This window comes from Ictalurus furcatus, chromosome 17 (genome assembly GCF_023375685.1).
Source record: "Ictalurus furcatus strain D&B chromosome 17, Billie_1.0, whole genome shotgun sequence".
NCBI lineage: Eukaryota > Metazoa > Chordata > Actinopteri > Siluriformes > Ictaluridae > Ictalurus > Ictalurus furcatus.
Genome location: NC_071271.1, coordinates 18,348,240 through 18,364,271, shown reverse-complemented (window position 1 = coordinate 18,364,271; position 16,032 = coordinate 18,348,240). Strand labels below are relative to the sequence as shown.

Here is a 16,032-nt window from a genome sequence, read left to right as displayed (position 1 = left end):
TAAGTAGAATATACTTTCACTTCTGAAAGAGAGGAGAGGAGAGGTGGTGGGATACTTCACGTACATTTTCATATCTGGAACATTATCAAATAAGTGCATAATTATATTTCCTTTTAAGATATTGTACTTTGTATTTACTATACATGCTAGATTTTGTTGCACTCTTTTGTATAATTAAATACTTTTCTTTTTAGGAATCCTCTCCATTCTCTAGTTTTGTCATTTAAAAGACAACAAGCATATATTTTACAGATGATTTAATTTAGCTAGCTAACAGCCACAAAGCAAACCACAAAGAATTCAGTAGTTACAGTATGTAGTGTATGTAACAGTGGTTGAAAATTTTGCATTCTGGATAATCACCAGGGGTAGTGAGAATCACCTCAATATCCTCTTATGTAAATACATTCTGAGATATTTTAACAAAGTCTTGGTGTTGACATGTGATGCAGTATTAGCAGTAAATACAGCTGTCATACAGCCATCTTCATCTGGAACCTATTTGCCAAGTTCCTGTGGTTAACAGTTATCACAGAACATAGGATCATGGCTAGGTGAGAATAAAGAATGTCATAAGGGACTGACATAACTTGGGACTAACTGGAAATGTGTTGAGAGATGACACTGATGTTTAAATCACTGAAATTGCTCAGAGATGCCCAGGTAGCAGTATAACTGACTTCCTTGAGTGGAACTTGTAAGGCATGGCATCAAAATCATCAATATATTAGCTGAGCATGCCTCATAATCTGTATAGTCAGCACATAGCTGGTGCTAATGAGGGGGTTATTTAATGTATGGAGGTAAATAAGTAAGTAAGTAAAGTTTATTATTTGATGATCAAGGCCGATTATATCCTGTCAATCAAAAGAGGGCGGGAAAACACATCAAATTCATGCTGTGTGTAAAGATGATATCTCTTGTGTGGAATGAAGACAAAACTGCAGTTTGTAATCTCTAATTTCTGCACTGCTAACATTTTACGGGAAGCGGGAGTCCCCCACCCCAGCTCTGCTCACACTGAATTAAAGGGCCAGTACACCGTTGAATTTAAAGGGCCGTAGATTTAAATGATTGACAAAAAAGGTATATACTGTGAAAAAACTTGCTGAAATGGAGAGAAAAAAGGTTTTATTTGCATTTCTTTCAGAATTGTGGAATTAATTATTTTTAATTCAAAAGAATGCATAAAAGGCAGAACTATCGGTTATCGGTATCAGCCGATATCACTCTGAATAATCGGTTATCGGTATCGACTGAGAAATTTAGTATCGGTGCATCTCTAATATTTAGTGATCATATTACAACTGCATGTAGGAGCACCACCATGAAAATTTATTTTAAAATCAGTTCTGTAACACACAGGTATAAAAAGAAGTGATTTATGTGCTGGAGTGATCTGATTTTTCAGTCTAGTACGTGTCACAATTCTTGTAGCTTCATTCTGAACTCTTTGTAAGTGTTTAATGGAGCTTTTTGGCAAGCCAACCAAAACACTGTTGCAGCAGTCGAGTTTAGATATAACAAATGCATGTATGAGTTTCTTACTATCTGTGGGAGAGAAAATATCATGTACTTGAGAGATGTTATGAAGGTGATAATTTCCTGTTTTACAAACATTGATACTATTTTTTTTTTTAAAAAACTGAGAGCACCATCAAACATAAATTCTTGATGTAGACATTAGCCTTGTGAGACAAGGAGTCTAGATATGGCATAATCTGCTTTCTCTGTGCATCATTAAAACAGTTCCAGCTGCGTCTTAGATGCAGTGAACTAATCCAAGAGCAGTTTGTGGTATGACATGGGCAAACCACTTAAACACATTAGTGGCACATAGTCAGAAACCCACTGTTTGGTTGTATAGTGCAGGATTTGAAATACTGTGAGAAAGTGTCACTGAGGCAGAACCCAACCTGGCAGGAGAATGAGCAGTGAGTGCTGCTTACTGAGCAACATGGAGCAAGTTCGTTGAGAAAAGTGTAGTGGGTGATCGCTAATAAGGCTAGCAGTGCTAATGATTGAACTTGAAGTTAATAGGCACCATGCAGTGCTCTAGTGTTTCACTAGGAAAGGGCTCACAATGAATAAAATATACACTCACTACAGTAGAAGAAATTTTAGGAAGCTATCAGCAGCTTTGCATGACAGTCACAAGCTGCTAAGCAAATAGCTCCATATGGTGTACATGTTCTCTGACAAGTGGTCTGGAAAAAAAAAAAAAAAAAAAAAGAGAGAAAAGAATTCTTGCAAATACTATGTCATTTCCTGGCTTTTTTAGAAGATGCCGGTGTATGTGAACATGCACACAATGTGTGATTCTGGTATAAAATAGAACAGTCTATATTTTGATGTCAGACGAATTAATTACATTTCCCCACATAATTAAGTTTGCACACAACAAATGCTGTATTCTCAGAAAATTGCCTTATAATCTCATTAACATTGTACCATGTCCGTTCTAGAGTCGACACTCCGTTTATCTGCATTCATTTTGTCCTGGAAACATCAAAAGGTTGCTGCTACTGGATATAATACTTTATGGTACAGTGTTTTATAAACTTAAATACTATTTATGTATAACACAATAGTCTTATGAACATGAGAATGAACTAACATACCAATTCTTGCACACAGGCATCCTGGTTAACACCACCTGGGCCTGGTCAGTTCACATGCCCCATAGCGTTTATGGCCTACACACATCCTGCACTGTTATACCATGTTCATTCTCCTATTCATCTTATTCACCTGATACCACACTACCCAATAAGTGTTATCACTACGTTGATCATGGATATCCTCTAGTGTATGACAGTTGGAACCCTAAGGAAGTGATTGATAGGTACAGAGGAAGAACCAGGTTATATACGGGATCTCGCTTGAACTGCAGTCTAGTGATTGATGATCTTAGTCTTTCCCATGATGGAGACAGAATATATACTTGGCTATACCCGGAAAATGTTGGAAGGAGCACTTTCAGATTCTTTGATGTTACTACTCTAATTCATGTTAATTGTAAGTGTTACATTTACTTACCATCTTGTACATTCCTTTACAATATAGTTTACAGTTTATTTTATTTTATTTTTTGTGAAAATGGAGCTTTGGTATAGTTTAACTGCTACTGGAGCTTTGCTACAGTTAATATTGAGAAGTTACATGTAATTTTGTCTGATATATTTCTGCTTTTTCTGTCCGTTTTGAATGAGATAGCATTTGCACAAAAGCCCAGTGTTTCCATTTCTGGGGGTTATAAAATTGGAGAAAGCATTACAGTTCAATGCACAACACATCACTCCTGTCCTTACAAACCCCCCTCACTAAGTTTGACTGGGATAGATAAAAAACCTGGTGCAGAAGTCAGATTGAAAAACAGCTTAATTCATTCTGATGGCACCTGGGAAATCAGACTAACACGTGAAGGGATTGTTCAGTCTGAAAGACATACATTTCTGTGTTCAGTTAGACACAGGGGTGGCCTCTCTGAATCCACTACAAAAATACATATTGCATAGTGTAAGTAATATTTTTGTTGTTGTATATTTCTGAATTCAATGTATTGTCCATAAAAAAAAACAAACAAACTGCATTAATATGTGTATCATACATCTGTTTATGTGTCATTTTTGTGTATTGTCTTTGATAACACCTTTATTATGTATCGTAGGTTCCATTGATCAAGCCAGGATTACTCCTGATTCAAACAGTTTCTGGAGGGTCTGGAACAAGACATCGTTTGCTCTGTTACATACATGTGCACCAAAAACCAACCTCATTTTCTGTGGAATGCTGGACGATTACATGGAATCATCATCCCCTACAAAACGAGGAACAAAATATGAAGCTAGATCCACATTAAAGTTCACAGCAAAGGCTAATGATCATGGCAGGAACATTACCTGCCAAACAAATTTAGAAGGGAAGGTTCAAAGAGTGCAAATTACTTTAAGAGTTAAGAGTGAGTAAGAATTTATGAATTTAAGGATTTTTTAGTCACCTGTATCCTTACTTTTCCTTCTCCTCTCTTTCTTGACATCTATGCACCTCACTTGAAAATTAGTTTAGTTTTCATTTAGCTATATTTAGTATGTTCTCTTGACTGTTAATAAATCTGAATTTGCATAAGCTAAATCATAAGTTATGAATGCTTACATTTAGGGCTACAGGCAGGGTTAGCGTTTTTATGTATTTATGTTGCACCAATCAGGCGCTGGTATTGCTCATTTTTATTAGGATTCCTAGATATTTAGTATGGCATCATGAAAAAAATATAATGAACATTTATGTGTATTTTCATTGTAGAGACCATAACCTCACCTGACTGGAGTATCACAATGCCCAGCGCAATCACTGGTGTCCAAGGTTCCTGTGTGGTCATTCCCTGCAGTTACAAATTCAAAAAATCCCAACATAGTGGCACTGAAGTGAAATGGTATAAACTCTCCACTTCAAAAGACTCTTTGCTGTATGACCAATCAACATCCAAAATCACTGATAATTTCAAAGGAAAGACAAGTTTATATAGATCAAACAAGAAAAACTGCAGCTGCTTGAGAGGCAATATAAGAAGGAAAGACTTTTTCCCTGGATGGACCAAAAGTCTATTGAAGAATACCACCAAGAAAATGTAAATGATGGAACAATTACCCTTGATGTGACAGGTATGATCAAGGCTTTTACTGGATTTACTTATAAATTAATATACACTATATGATATTTATTACATTGTATTTCTATTTAATATTATTAATTGCAAATTAAGCCTGTTATTAATGTTAGTATGGTTTTAAGTACAAAGAACAAACAAAACCAGAGATGAAGTACACTCATGGAGCACTTTATTAGGAATATGGGGCACCTGTACACCTACTCATTCATGCAATTTATGCAATCTAATCAGCCAATCATGTAGCAGTGCATAAAATCATGCAGATATGGGTCAGCAACTGTGGGTAATGTTCACATCAACCATCACAATATGGAAATATGATCTCAGTGATTTTGACCGTGTCATGATTGTTGGTGCCTGATGGGCTGGTTTGAATATTTCTATAACTGCCGATCTCCTGGGATTTTTATGCACATCAGTCTCTAAAGTTTACTCAGAATGATAAAAAAAAAAGAAAAAAAAAGAAAAAAAACATCCAGTGAGTGACAGCAGGCAGAAACATCTTCAGAAAGACTACAGTAACAGATGTTGTGGATAAAAATGACATGAAAAACATCAGGGAGACCTAGTATCCAGTAAAGGGGAGAAGAAGAGAAGACGGGCACCAAGACACACAGAAGCGGTGTTAAGCAGATATTGACGAATTGGATTCACACTTTAAAGATCTTAGATCTTTAAGAGTAATACACTATGGTTTATTAGTCAAAAAGCCAAAAAGAAGTATAAGAGCTGAGGAGTGCTAACACACACACACACACAAACTCTCATACAGTCAAGGGCGGGCATGTAGACATAACACACACACTATCTCTCTCTCTCTCTCTCTCTCTCTCTCTCTCTCTCTCTCTCTCACACATACTATTATAACTTTATAAGAATAATAAAAAGGAATATTAAGATATTATAAGGGTAATATCTTATAAAATATATACTCTTTATAAAATACAGAATAGTGGGATATGTAGGACAGTAGAAGGGTAACATAATGATATTATGAAGTAGGAAGTACAGTAAACCGTTTTGCAAGCAGTATAACTATATATAAAATAGAGATATAGAGCAAATAAGAAAATAAATTATAAACCAGAAATACAGAGAAATGTAACTTACTCATAATTCAGATGGTGAAGATTCTTGTCTCGCAAGGAAGGCCTTAATTTTAAGAGAAAACCATGAAGAGCCATTTATAAGGGTAGCTGAGTCAAGCTGCACCCCCGCGAGATAATAGTGAGACTAAGGTCACTCTAAATTGTTTTGTCTCTCCACTTTTGAAGCTAATGGTAAATTGAAAAGCCCTTTTCTAGAACATAATAGTAAATTGAAAAGCCCTTTTTTAGAGCCTAATAGTAAATTGAAAAGCCCTTTTTTTTTAGAACATAACAGTAATGTAGATGAGCTCTTTTTTAACCCTATTGGTATTGATATCATAGTCTTTTTGAAACATATTGGTTATCTACTGTGTAAATACAGTATAAATACTGGAGCTTAAGCTCAGGGTGTCAGATCACTTCTGAGAATTCTCATTGGTGTGGATCTCGTGTGGTGGAACGGAACCAATAAATCTGGACCCTTGCTTCTTCCCACTCACGGCTGGTGTCTTTTTTCTATCTCCAACTGGGTTCAGAGGTAGATGTGAGTATTTGCTTCTATGTTGAATTTCAAGTGTTTTTGGGTAATAGGCTAAATTTGAGCCAGCATTTGGCGACCCAGATGGGACTGGGCTAAGATCTATATGTCTGTAATCTCTCCCATGGGACTTCACTCTCTAAGCAACAGATAGGCTGTGTAGGAAGAAGGCATTGCAGATGCCTGTTATTTCAAAGCTCTGTTTTAGTGGTCTGTTACGATTGGGAAGCCCCGGGGTGGGAAGAAAGACTAAAGTTGGTCTCCAAAAGAACCTTGGGTGAGTGAGAAGAGGTAAGAGAAGTGTGAAACAATTGTAATTGTATAGGGGCTATGAATAAGACTCATAAGACTGTTTAATGAAATTGTATGTGTTGTGTGAGTGAAAGTCCTGCAATACCGCTGGTTAAAAATTCCAGGGCTGGATAGGAAGCAGGTGGATATGAGGCCTCAAACCCCAGATACCGGCTACTAGACTAGAAGTGGCGGCTGCTTTGGTGGGGACCCCTAATACCGCTGGTAAAAGATTCCAGGTCTGGATAGAGAGGGGTATAAATCCTGGGCCCAGGTCCGGGTCATGCAAAACAGCGTGCCCGGTGTATGAATGGAATGTGTAATAACAAGTGTGTGTGCTTCTAATATAAGTATGGTGTGAGAGCATGCATGCATGTGCTCTGAAACTTAGTTTTGGAGACAGGGAAAAATGTATTCATTAGTGCTCTGAACATGAGCTCCATACATAAGGAGATGTGTGTTGGATAAGCTTTAAAACATTAGTTTTTTGCATTTAATTTATATGACTGTAAGCTTCATACATACGGAGCTGGTGTAAAGGCGCTTTATACTCTGAGACCACAATTGTGTCTATGTAATAATATGTGTATGTGAGCTTGCGGGCGTTGTTTATAAAAAGGAGTGGTGTGTGTGTTCCTATCTGTTCTTATCTGTGCAAGCAGGCCTGCCGTCTATGTGGAAGAAGAAAAAAAAAAAAAAAAAAAGGAAATGTGTGTGTGTGTGCGCTCTTCAGATTGAGCTGGGTAACACAGAACAGTGTGAGATTTTTTTGAATGTTTTGAATCTGGTACAGACTTTGTGAGTCGGGTGTGACTGTGTGTATTATAATTTCTTTGGTATCAATAACTGCTGTGTGAGTGTTTTAAAAATTGGGGGAGCATGCAAGAACATTGTAAATATTTTAGACATCTGTCAGACTGCCCATTGTGTAAATAAGAACTTCTAGACCTGTAATATATAACAATTGTTGAGAAATGAGTGAGTCAGTCCATTGGGACCTTTCATTTATATTCCATAAATTATGAAGGTGTTGTTCAGTTAAATGACAAATAATAATAATATAATTTAAAATAATTTTTCCCCTGTTGTATTCCTTCTCGAAAACACTTATGATAAGTGAAAAGGTACAGGCCCCAAAATTGGGTAATATTGAATAGGGGTTGTAAATATTATGTCTAAATTTGAGCCAGCACTCAGATAATCACTCTGTACAATTGTGATGAACAGAAAAGCATCTCAGTGTGCACAACATGTCAAAAACTTGAGGTGGTTGAGCTACAACAGCAGAGGACCATGTCAGGTTCCACTTCTGTTAGCCAAGAACAGAAATCTGAGGCTACACTGGGCACATGCTCACCGAAACTGGACAGTTGAAGACTGGGGAAAAAAATGCAGCCTGGTCTGAAGGATCTCGATTTCTGCTGAGGCACACAGTTGGTAGGGTCAGAATTTGGCACCAACAGCATGAATCCATGGACCCAAGCTGCCTTGTGTCATCAGTCTAAGCTGGTGGAGGTGATGCACTGGTGTGGGGAGTGTTTTCTTGGCACACTAAATACCCTAAATGTTTTCTTGGCACATTAATACCAATCAATTATCGCTTGAATGCCACAGCCTATTTGAATTTTGTTGCTGACCAAGTGCATGCCTTCATAGCTGCAATTTACCCATCTTCTAATGGCTACTTCCAGCATGATAATGCACCATGCCACAAAGCAAAAGTCATCTCAAACTGGTTTCATGAACATTACAAAGTGTTCAATGTTCTTGAGTGGCAAAGGGAGGCAATTACTATAGTGTTCCTTATAAAAGTGCTCAGTGAGTGTTAATCACTATAAATAATATTAAGATCTAAAGGACTCAAAGAAAAGGGTATTGTGGATAATAATAATAATAATAATAATAATAATAATAATACTTCATATAGCAATTTTCATATGTTTAAGCTAAAAATGCAGCTCAAAATGCTTTATGAAGTAATAAAACAAAAATAAAGAAACAAATTGTAGTCAAAAATTAAATATTACAATAGGCAAATAATAATAATAATAATAATAATAATAAAAAGAAAAAAAAAAATAGGCCAGCATGTCAGCGCAGCAGGTAATTTTGCTGCCTCAGAGTTCCAGGTTCGATATGGAAGCCTAGTTACTGTCTGTTTGGAGTTTTGCATGGTCTGCCCTCTGGATTCTCCAGTTTCCTCCCATCTCCCAAAAACATGCCACTATGTGGATTGACTAAGGTATGAATGATTGTGTGAATGTGTCAGTGTGTTCCCGGGATTACTGTATAATGGATAAAGTGGATACTGAAAGTTGTCACGAATGTCGAATCGGCACGGAAGCAGGAGCGGGCGGCAGGTGTAGAGCGTCGTATCGGGAAGTTCAAGAAACGTAGTCGTAGGACAGGCAAGGGTCAAGCGATCGGGCGAACAACACAAACGGGGTCAGGCAGAGAGCGTAGTCGAAACCGGAAACAAAGGTCGAGGATCACGAGAAAACAAACAAACTAGAACGGCTTGGTAACGCAGAGAAACGAGTGACTGAGCGTATACTTCGCGTAGATTCTGGGTGAATGACTTCCCTAAGTACTAGCGGTGAGAGTGTGTGTGTGTGTGTGTGTGTGATTGGTGCCAGGTGTCTGATCAGAACTCCGAGGGTGGTGGGCGCATGCGTGCATGAGAAGTGAGTGTTGCATCTTGTGAATTTGAGTTCTGATCGGACTGAGCTGTGACAAAAGCGAGTGACAAAGAAGAAAATGATCGCAATATACTGTAAATAAATATAATAAAATTGTGGAAAATAGAATATAACTACAGTAATTAATATATAAAAGTAAATATAAAAAATATATGAAAGTAAACACTATTTGTGAACATGATTATGAGGCACCTCTTTAAATTCATTAGCATAAGCATTTCATTCAAATCCATTTAAAATCTGGCAGGACTGTCATGGAAATAATACATAAAACTTATATGTCTAGATATATTACAAATCACTTAATCCCCACATATGTGTAACTATTAGATAGGGGATAAGATATGGCCATTTTAAACATCCAACATGTGTAACAGAGCAAAGAGGGGCACCTGTAAATGTACTTTAAGAAAAAACTAAATACCCCAGTTAAGTGATAAAGTACTTTTGTATGTCTTTTTTTCTTTTTTTTCTTTGTTTTTTTGTTTCACTCAAACTCTATTTTTACCTTTAAAGATACTGTTGAGAAACCACAGGCAGATCTTCTTGGCATAGCCAAAGTTGGTGAGCCAGTAACCTTGTCCTGCAGTGTGATACACACCTGTCCTCCAACACCCCCAACGCTGAATCTTTCTCTGAGTAATTCTCGTGGTACTCGAGACTTAATTCACACACCCCGTCATAATGGGAAATGGAAGTTAACCATGGAGGTTACCTGGACCATTGAGGAATATGATAAGTCTCTTACTTGCACCGTGAGTTATGCAGGTGGACAGACATTGAAGACTGAAATCAGTCTTAATCCTTTATGTGAGTGTGAAACAATAGCCATGGATTTTAACTCAAAAAGTCCAGTATGTAGCTTGTAAGCTTCACTTCTTTTTCTTTAATGAACACTTTCACTATGTTTCCCAGGTGACTTTCACAAACCTGTACTAAGTCCAAGCCAAGGTGAGGCTATGGAAGGAATTGAGAAGAGCTTTACCTGTACTGTGAACCACACTTGTCAAAAAGAAAAACCAAACATAATCTGGAATTACCAAAACCTGACAGTTTCTGTTGAAACACGTAATGTTTCCCCCTATAGTTGGGAAACAGTTTCCACTTTAAATCTGAAAGAATCAAGACATGACCATGGAAAGACATTAACATGCACAGCTCAAACTACAGAGAGAGAGACTTCAGATCATGTTACTTTAAAAGTAAAAAGTAAGTTAGTCTGCATCGTTTGATTACAAATCCAGCAAAAAAAAAAAAAAAAACCCACTGTACTAGGTGCAGTCCAGCCCTAGTTATCAACAAGAAATAGTCAAAAATTTGTAACTGTTCACTTTTTTTAGTGGTTTGTTTTTTGTTTTTTTTTTGTTTTTAACATTGTGAATTAATGCTCAAAAGTTTTTTCCTCACTGCATAATTTGTCATTTGTTTTCTAATAAAGGGGGGATGCATTCACTGGACTGGACATATACAATGCCCAGCAAGATCACAGGTCTCCAGGGCTCCTGCCTGGTCATTCCATGCAGCTTTAATTTCAAAACAGAAAAATATAGCAATGTTAAGGTGAAATGGTACCTATACTCCACAGCAGAGTACCCTTTAGTGTATGGCCCAGATAATGAGGATGTCCTCAGCAAATTCAATGGCAAGACAAGACTATACGGATTGCCTAGTGAGAAAAATTGCAGTTTGGAAATAAAGCAACTTGATATGCTCCATAATGGGGATAGACTGTATCCCTGGATTGATCCAAAACCAGTTCAGTCATTTCACAAGGAAAATTACTATGACAAATCTATTGAACTCCAAATAAGAGGTAGTGCCACCTATTTATATAGAGACACTTTACATTAACAATGAGTGTTTGATCTTTAATCCAGTCTACTGCTTGCTTTTGACAGAACAAGCCCTTAAACCAAAACTAAGTATTACTGGCATACCAAGAGTGGGAGAGCAAGTCACAGTGTCCTGTAGTGTCCTGCATACCTGTCCGCCCAATCCTCCAAGTCTGTCTGTGGGGAAAGCACTTGAGACTGACATCACTGTACACACTCCAGTAGAGGATGGCTTTTGGGAAACCATCAGGGTTCACACATTTATAATTAAGGAAGAGGAGCAAACTGTTACATGTAAAGCCACATTCCATAGTGGACAGACATCAGAAGCACAAATCAATCTCAATGCTCAGTGTAAGTAGTAATGCCTGGACAACAGGCTGATTTACACCTCCTGATTATTGCAAAAGTTGTCTTGATTTTACACTGGTCTTAAGCGATTATCTTTCCATATTACTTGAAGGTGTGGGGTGTGTAAAGTCAAATATAAACCCATCTAAACTATTCACAGTCCAATTGTTGTTTCCCCAATTTACAACAGTAAATATGTTCAATATTTAAGACTCGATATCCTGTGTGGAAATTAGAGCAGCAGGTAGTGTTGCTGTCTCACAGCTCCAGGGTTCCTAGACTGATCCTGAGGGGAGTCTGTGTGGAGTTTTGCATTTTGCAAAAACATCCAGATAGAGAGGCTTTGCTACATTCCCTGTAGGTGTTTCTGGGATAGGCTCTGTGGCCCTGAACAGGATAAAATGGTTACAGAAGATGAATGAATGAACATCCTGTAGTTTTTGGTGTGTGGGGACTTGAGACTGCCTGGTGTAATAATCTTGATGTCGTGTGAAAGACCAGTAACTAATGACAGCTGAGCTAAACTGCCATCCTACATGATCATTTTGATCTGAATTCAGGTTTGCTCATGAGAAATCCTACAAGAGCCCAGCTTCTGAAAGTTGGTTGGGACTGATTTAAGTGTGTGGTGTTGTATTCTAGGCAAACCTTGTAGTTTGGGATTTGGTGACTAAATACAAAATTTGCCATTATATTTGCAATAACTTTAAAGGGTGTTCAGGATTGTATAACTCTTATATGGTCCTAGCTCATTCCTCATTTTACAGCTTCCCAGAGCAGCAATTGTAATCATATATCACTTAAATATCAGAATTTATTTCTCCTTACATGCTTGGTAGATGTACTACCACTGTTAACAATTTGCATCTTACTGTATTTAAAATTACAATAAAAATTCAATACTATGACACAACTGAAAAGAATTTTGCCATTTGATGTTTCAACATAAGTAATCATTCATGAACAATCTGTTAAGAAAGCTTTATGATTTATAACTATACACAGTATTGACACTACAGTATGAGGATATACTATGATGTGGTATTCATCTTCCCACTAAATTTCAAGTATTTTCATTAACATGTGCTTTTACAAGACTTATAATTTTATTTCAGGTACCTATAAGGATATAACCACTGATCCTGAGGTGGCTGATGTTGTAGAGGGTGTTGGGAATAACTTCACATGCACAGTTTTCCATTCCTGCAAGCGTCAGCCTCCAGTTTTCACCTGGAACTACAAAGACATGCAAGACACTGTGGGGACTAAAAAAGGCCCATCATTAACCTGGGCCACCTACTCCAATGCATTATATATAGCTTCAATGGAGGATGATCAAAAAAATCTACATTTTTTTTACATTTACTGGTGGAGAGGTCACAGCTTCCATTGTTTTACAGGTTCAAAGTGAGTGACCCTTTGTTCATGACTGTATAATTAAAGCCATTTACCATTTACCTGATATAACTTCTGGTTCGTATTCATTTCTAGGATACGTGCCAAAAGTGGTGGACCATTTGTTCATGACAGTATGTGTTTTTTTTTCTATTTTTATACTTTATCAGTATAAAATGTATTAAAGTTTTCATAATTGTGTGTGTGTGTGTGTGTGTGCATATATATATATATATATATATATATATATATATATATATATATATATATATATATACACACACACACACGCACACACACACACAACCTACAACACTTTCAAAAAAGTTCAAAATAAAAATAAAATTAAATTTTAAAATAGAAACAGAATGTAGACAGACAGACAGAATGATTTGCAAATCTCATAAACCCATATGTTATTCACAACAGAACATGTAAAATTTATCAAATGTTTAAATTAAGGAAATGTACCATTTTAATGAAAAAATAAGGTAATTTTGAAATTGATGGCCGCAGCACATCTCAAAAAACAGTTGGGACCGGGGCAACATAAGGATGGAAAAGTAAGTGTTACTAAAAAGAAACAGCTGGAGGTTAGTGGCAACAGGTCAGTAACATGATTGGGTATAAAGAGAGTATCTTAGAGAGGCAGAGTCTCTCGGAAGTAAAGATGGGCAGAGGTTCACCAATCTGCGAAAACTGCGTCTACAATTTGTGGAACAATTTCAGAATAATACACAACCCCAATATATATATATATATATATATATATATATATATATATATATATATATATATATATATATGTATGTATGTATATATTGATGTGATGCAGAATTCATAGTTGAATCAATGAATGCAAGCTGTCCAGTCCCTGAGGCAGCGAAGCAACCCCAAACCATAACATTTCCACCACCGTGCTTCACAGTTAGTATGAGGTGCTTCTCCTGAAAAGCTGTCTTTGGTCTTTGCAAAACTTGTCTGCTGTTACTGTGACCAAACAACTCTACCTTTGATTCACCTGTCCAGAGCACATTATTCCAAAAGGCCTGGTCTTTGCCTATATGCTCATTGGCAAACTATAGTCTAGTGAAGGCTTTTTTTCTGACACGCCTCCCATGCATGTCAAATCTATGCAGTCTCTTTCTGACTGTAGAAGCATGCACTTTGACACCAACAGTTGCAAGACTTACTAACAGATCCTGTGATGAAATTGGGGGTTCTTGGAGACTTCTTTTTGCATCAGATGGTCTTGTAGATTATTTTCCTTACAGTGGAATGATGTATTTCAAATAATTTGGAGATCTTTTTAAATCCCTTGCCAGATGCCATAGGCATCCACAACCTTTTTTTCTGAAGGCCTTACAGAACTCTTTAGATCTTAGCATGGTTACAGCACACACTTCAATAACAAAGGGAACACCAAACACTAGATATGAGAGGGTTATAAATAAGACAGGTTCCACCTGCACTCCCTAAGCTGGTTCTAATCACTGGCACCCAATCTTGAACACCTGATTCTAATTATATGAATTTGAAGGTGTGATAAATGTAGTGGTGTACTTACATTTTCCATGTGACTGATCTGTACTTTTGTTCATTTAAATTGTGAAAATTACTACAAAATGTCAATTGTGTGTGTCATTTGATTGATTAATAGGCACTGTTTCAAAGAAGATCAAATGTTTGCTTGACCAAATATGTAAAAAAATAAAATAAAATAAAAAAACAACTCAACAATTTCCATGGACTGTTTTTTTTTTTTTTTTAAATGACTGTATATAAACCTTAACAACCTTTTGCTTGCTTGATTTCAGCTGTCCATCTTTTAGAGGCAAATGTGGTGCCTAATATCAGTGCTTTGAGCAGCTCCTGTGTGGTGATACCCTGTACTTTCCAGACTGGTGACAAATTCATTCTGCGCCTTCGAGGTTTGTGGTACACCAGTGAGGGCAAATATGTTTACCACACTGGACAATCCAATGTTATGGACAACTTTAAGGGCCGCACAAAGCTTCTGGGGAATCCAGATGACAAGAACTGCACTTTAGAAATTGATAATGTTCAAGCTCATGATAACGGGCCATTCTGTTTCCGCACGGAAAAAGGCAGTGATAAGTACAGCTTCAACCACAGCTGTGTGTTCATCATCATGAAAGGTGAAACAGTTGTATCATGTTATGTGCATGCTTTTTTAGACCATCAACAATGAGCCCAGTTGTGTTCCAAAGGTGCTCTGTTGCACAACAATTAAATTATGGTTATATATGTATAGTACTTGATGAACATCCGTGTCTTTCTTTGAATGTAGCATCTCCCGACAGGCCTGTGATATCAGCTTTGGCTCTTCCTGAGGAGATGGAGCCAGGAAAGCAATTCACAATAAACTGTTCTGTCACGCATGCATGTTTCTCACATCCACCAACTATCACATGGAATGTTCCGGCTGCCAGAGAAGTTGTGAGCCACGTGGAGAGAAGTGCAGGCAAATGGGAAACAACCTCCACAATTACTTTCATCCCAACAGGCTATGAAGAAGTAGAAAATCTCATTTGTCGAGCCTCTTTCAGAATATTTGGCCTTGCCATTCCAATACTTTCAGAGGGAACTGTATTTGAACCTGGTCAAGCAGATCAGCTTCATATGTACTTGTCAATTTGCTCTAAATGCATACAGTAGTTTTATTTTAATGTATTAATGTAACATTTAATCTATTTTAACTTATAAACATCTATATGTTATAAATTAGTTTGTGGAAAATAAGTCATGATTTAGTAAATTAAGCAAGGGCTGGTTTTTACATACGCTTTTATTTTAACAATCATAAATAGTCAATGAAAATGTAACTTTTATTTACAGAGTAAAAAATGTCAGTGCAGCAGCCACATCTGCAGGATATTCAAACCCCCACTTTCCATCACCAAAGAGGTACAGTATATTCTCTTTACTAATTTATATTAATAAAATTGATAGTTTCCTTGCTGAAATCAGATTACACCTGCAGTATTTAAGAAAAAGACAAATCTTATTACATAAACACAGTTCATTTCTTATTTGCATATTTCTGCTGAAAAAAGCTATAACGCAACATAAAAATACATTCAAGACTGTACATACAGTACGTCACTATGCCTTCTCTTCACTTTGCCATATGTCTGTCTCTGTG

General features: G+C 36.9%; 1 protein-coding gene across 1 annotated transcript; it reads left to right on the top strand.

Moving 5' to 3' along the window:
* Positions 1-9,423: 9,423 nt before the first annotated feature.
* LOC128621746 (myelin-associated glycoprotein-like) lies at positions 9,424-15,078 on the top strand. The gene is made up of 5 exons (XM_053647705.1): positions 9,424-10,497; positions 10,727-11,101; positions 11,187-11,474; positions 12,587-12,729; positions 14,767-15,078. The coding sequence occupies exons 1-5, from the start codon at positions 10,248-10,250 to the stop codon at positions 15,076-15,078; spliced, it is 1,368 nt and encodes a 455-aa protein (XP_053503680.1). The 5' UTR covers positions 9,424-10,247.
* Positions 15,079-16,032: the final 954 nt, after the last annotated feature.

Coding starts and splice junctions, on each gene's coding strand:
- LOC128621746 (XM_053647705.1), top strand. CDS start 10,248: ATGGAAGGAATTGAGAAGAGCTTTACCTGTACTGTGAACCACACTTGT. Junction 10,498..10,726: donor TGTTACTTTAAAAGTAAAAA/GTAAGTTAGTCT, acceptor TTTCTAATAAAG/GGGGGATGCATTCACTGGAC. Junction 11,102..11,186: donor TATTGAACTCCAAATAAGAG/GTAGTGCCACCT, acceptor TGCTTTTGACAG/AACAAGCCCTTAAACCAAAA.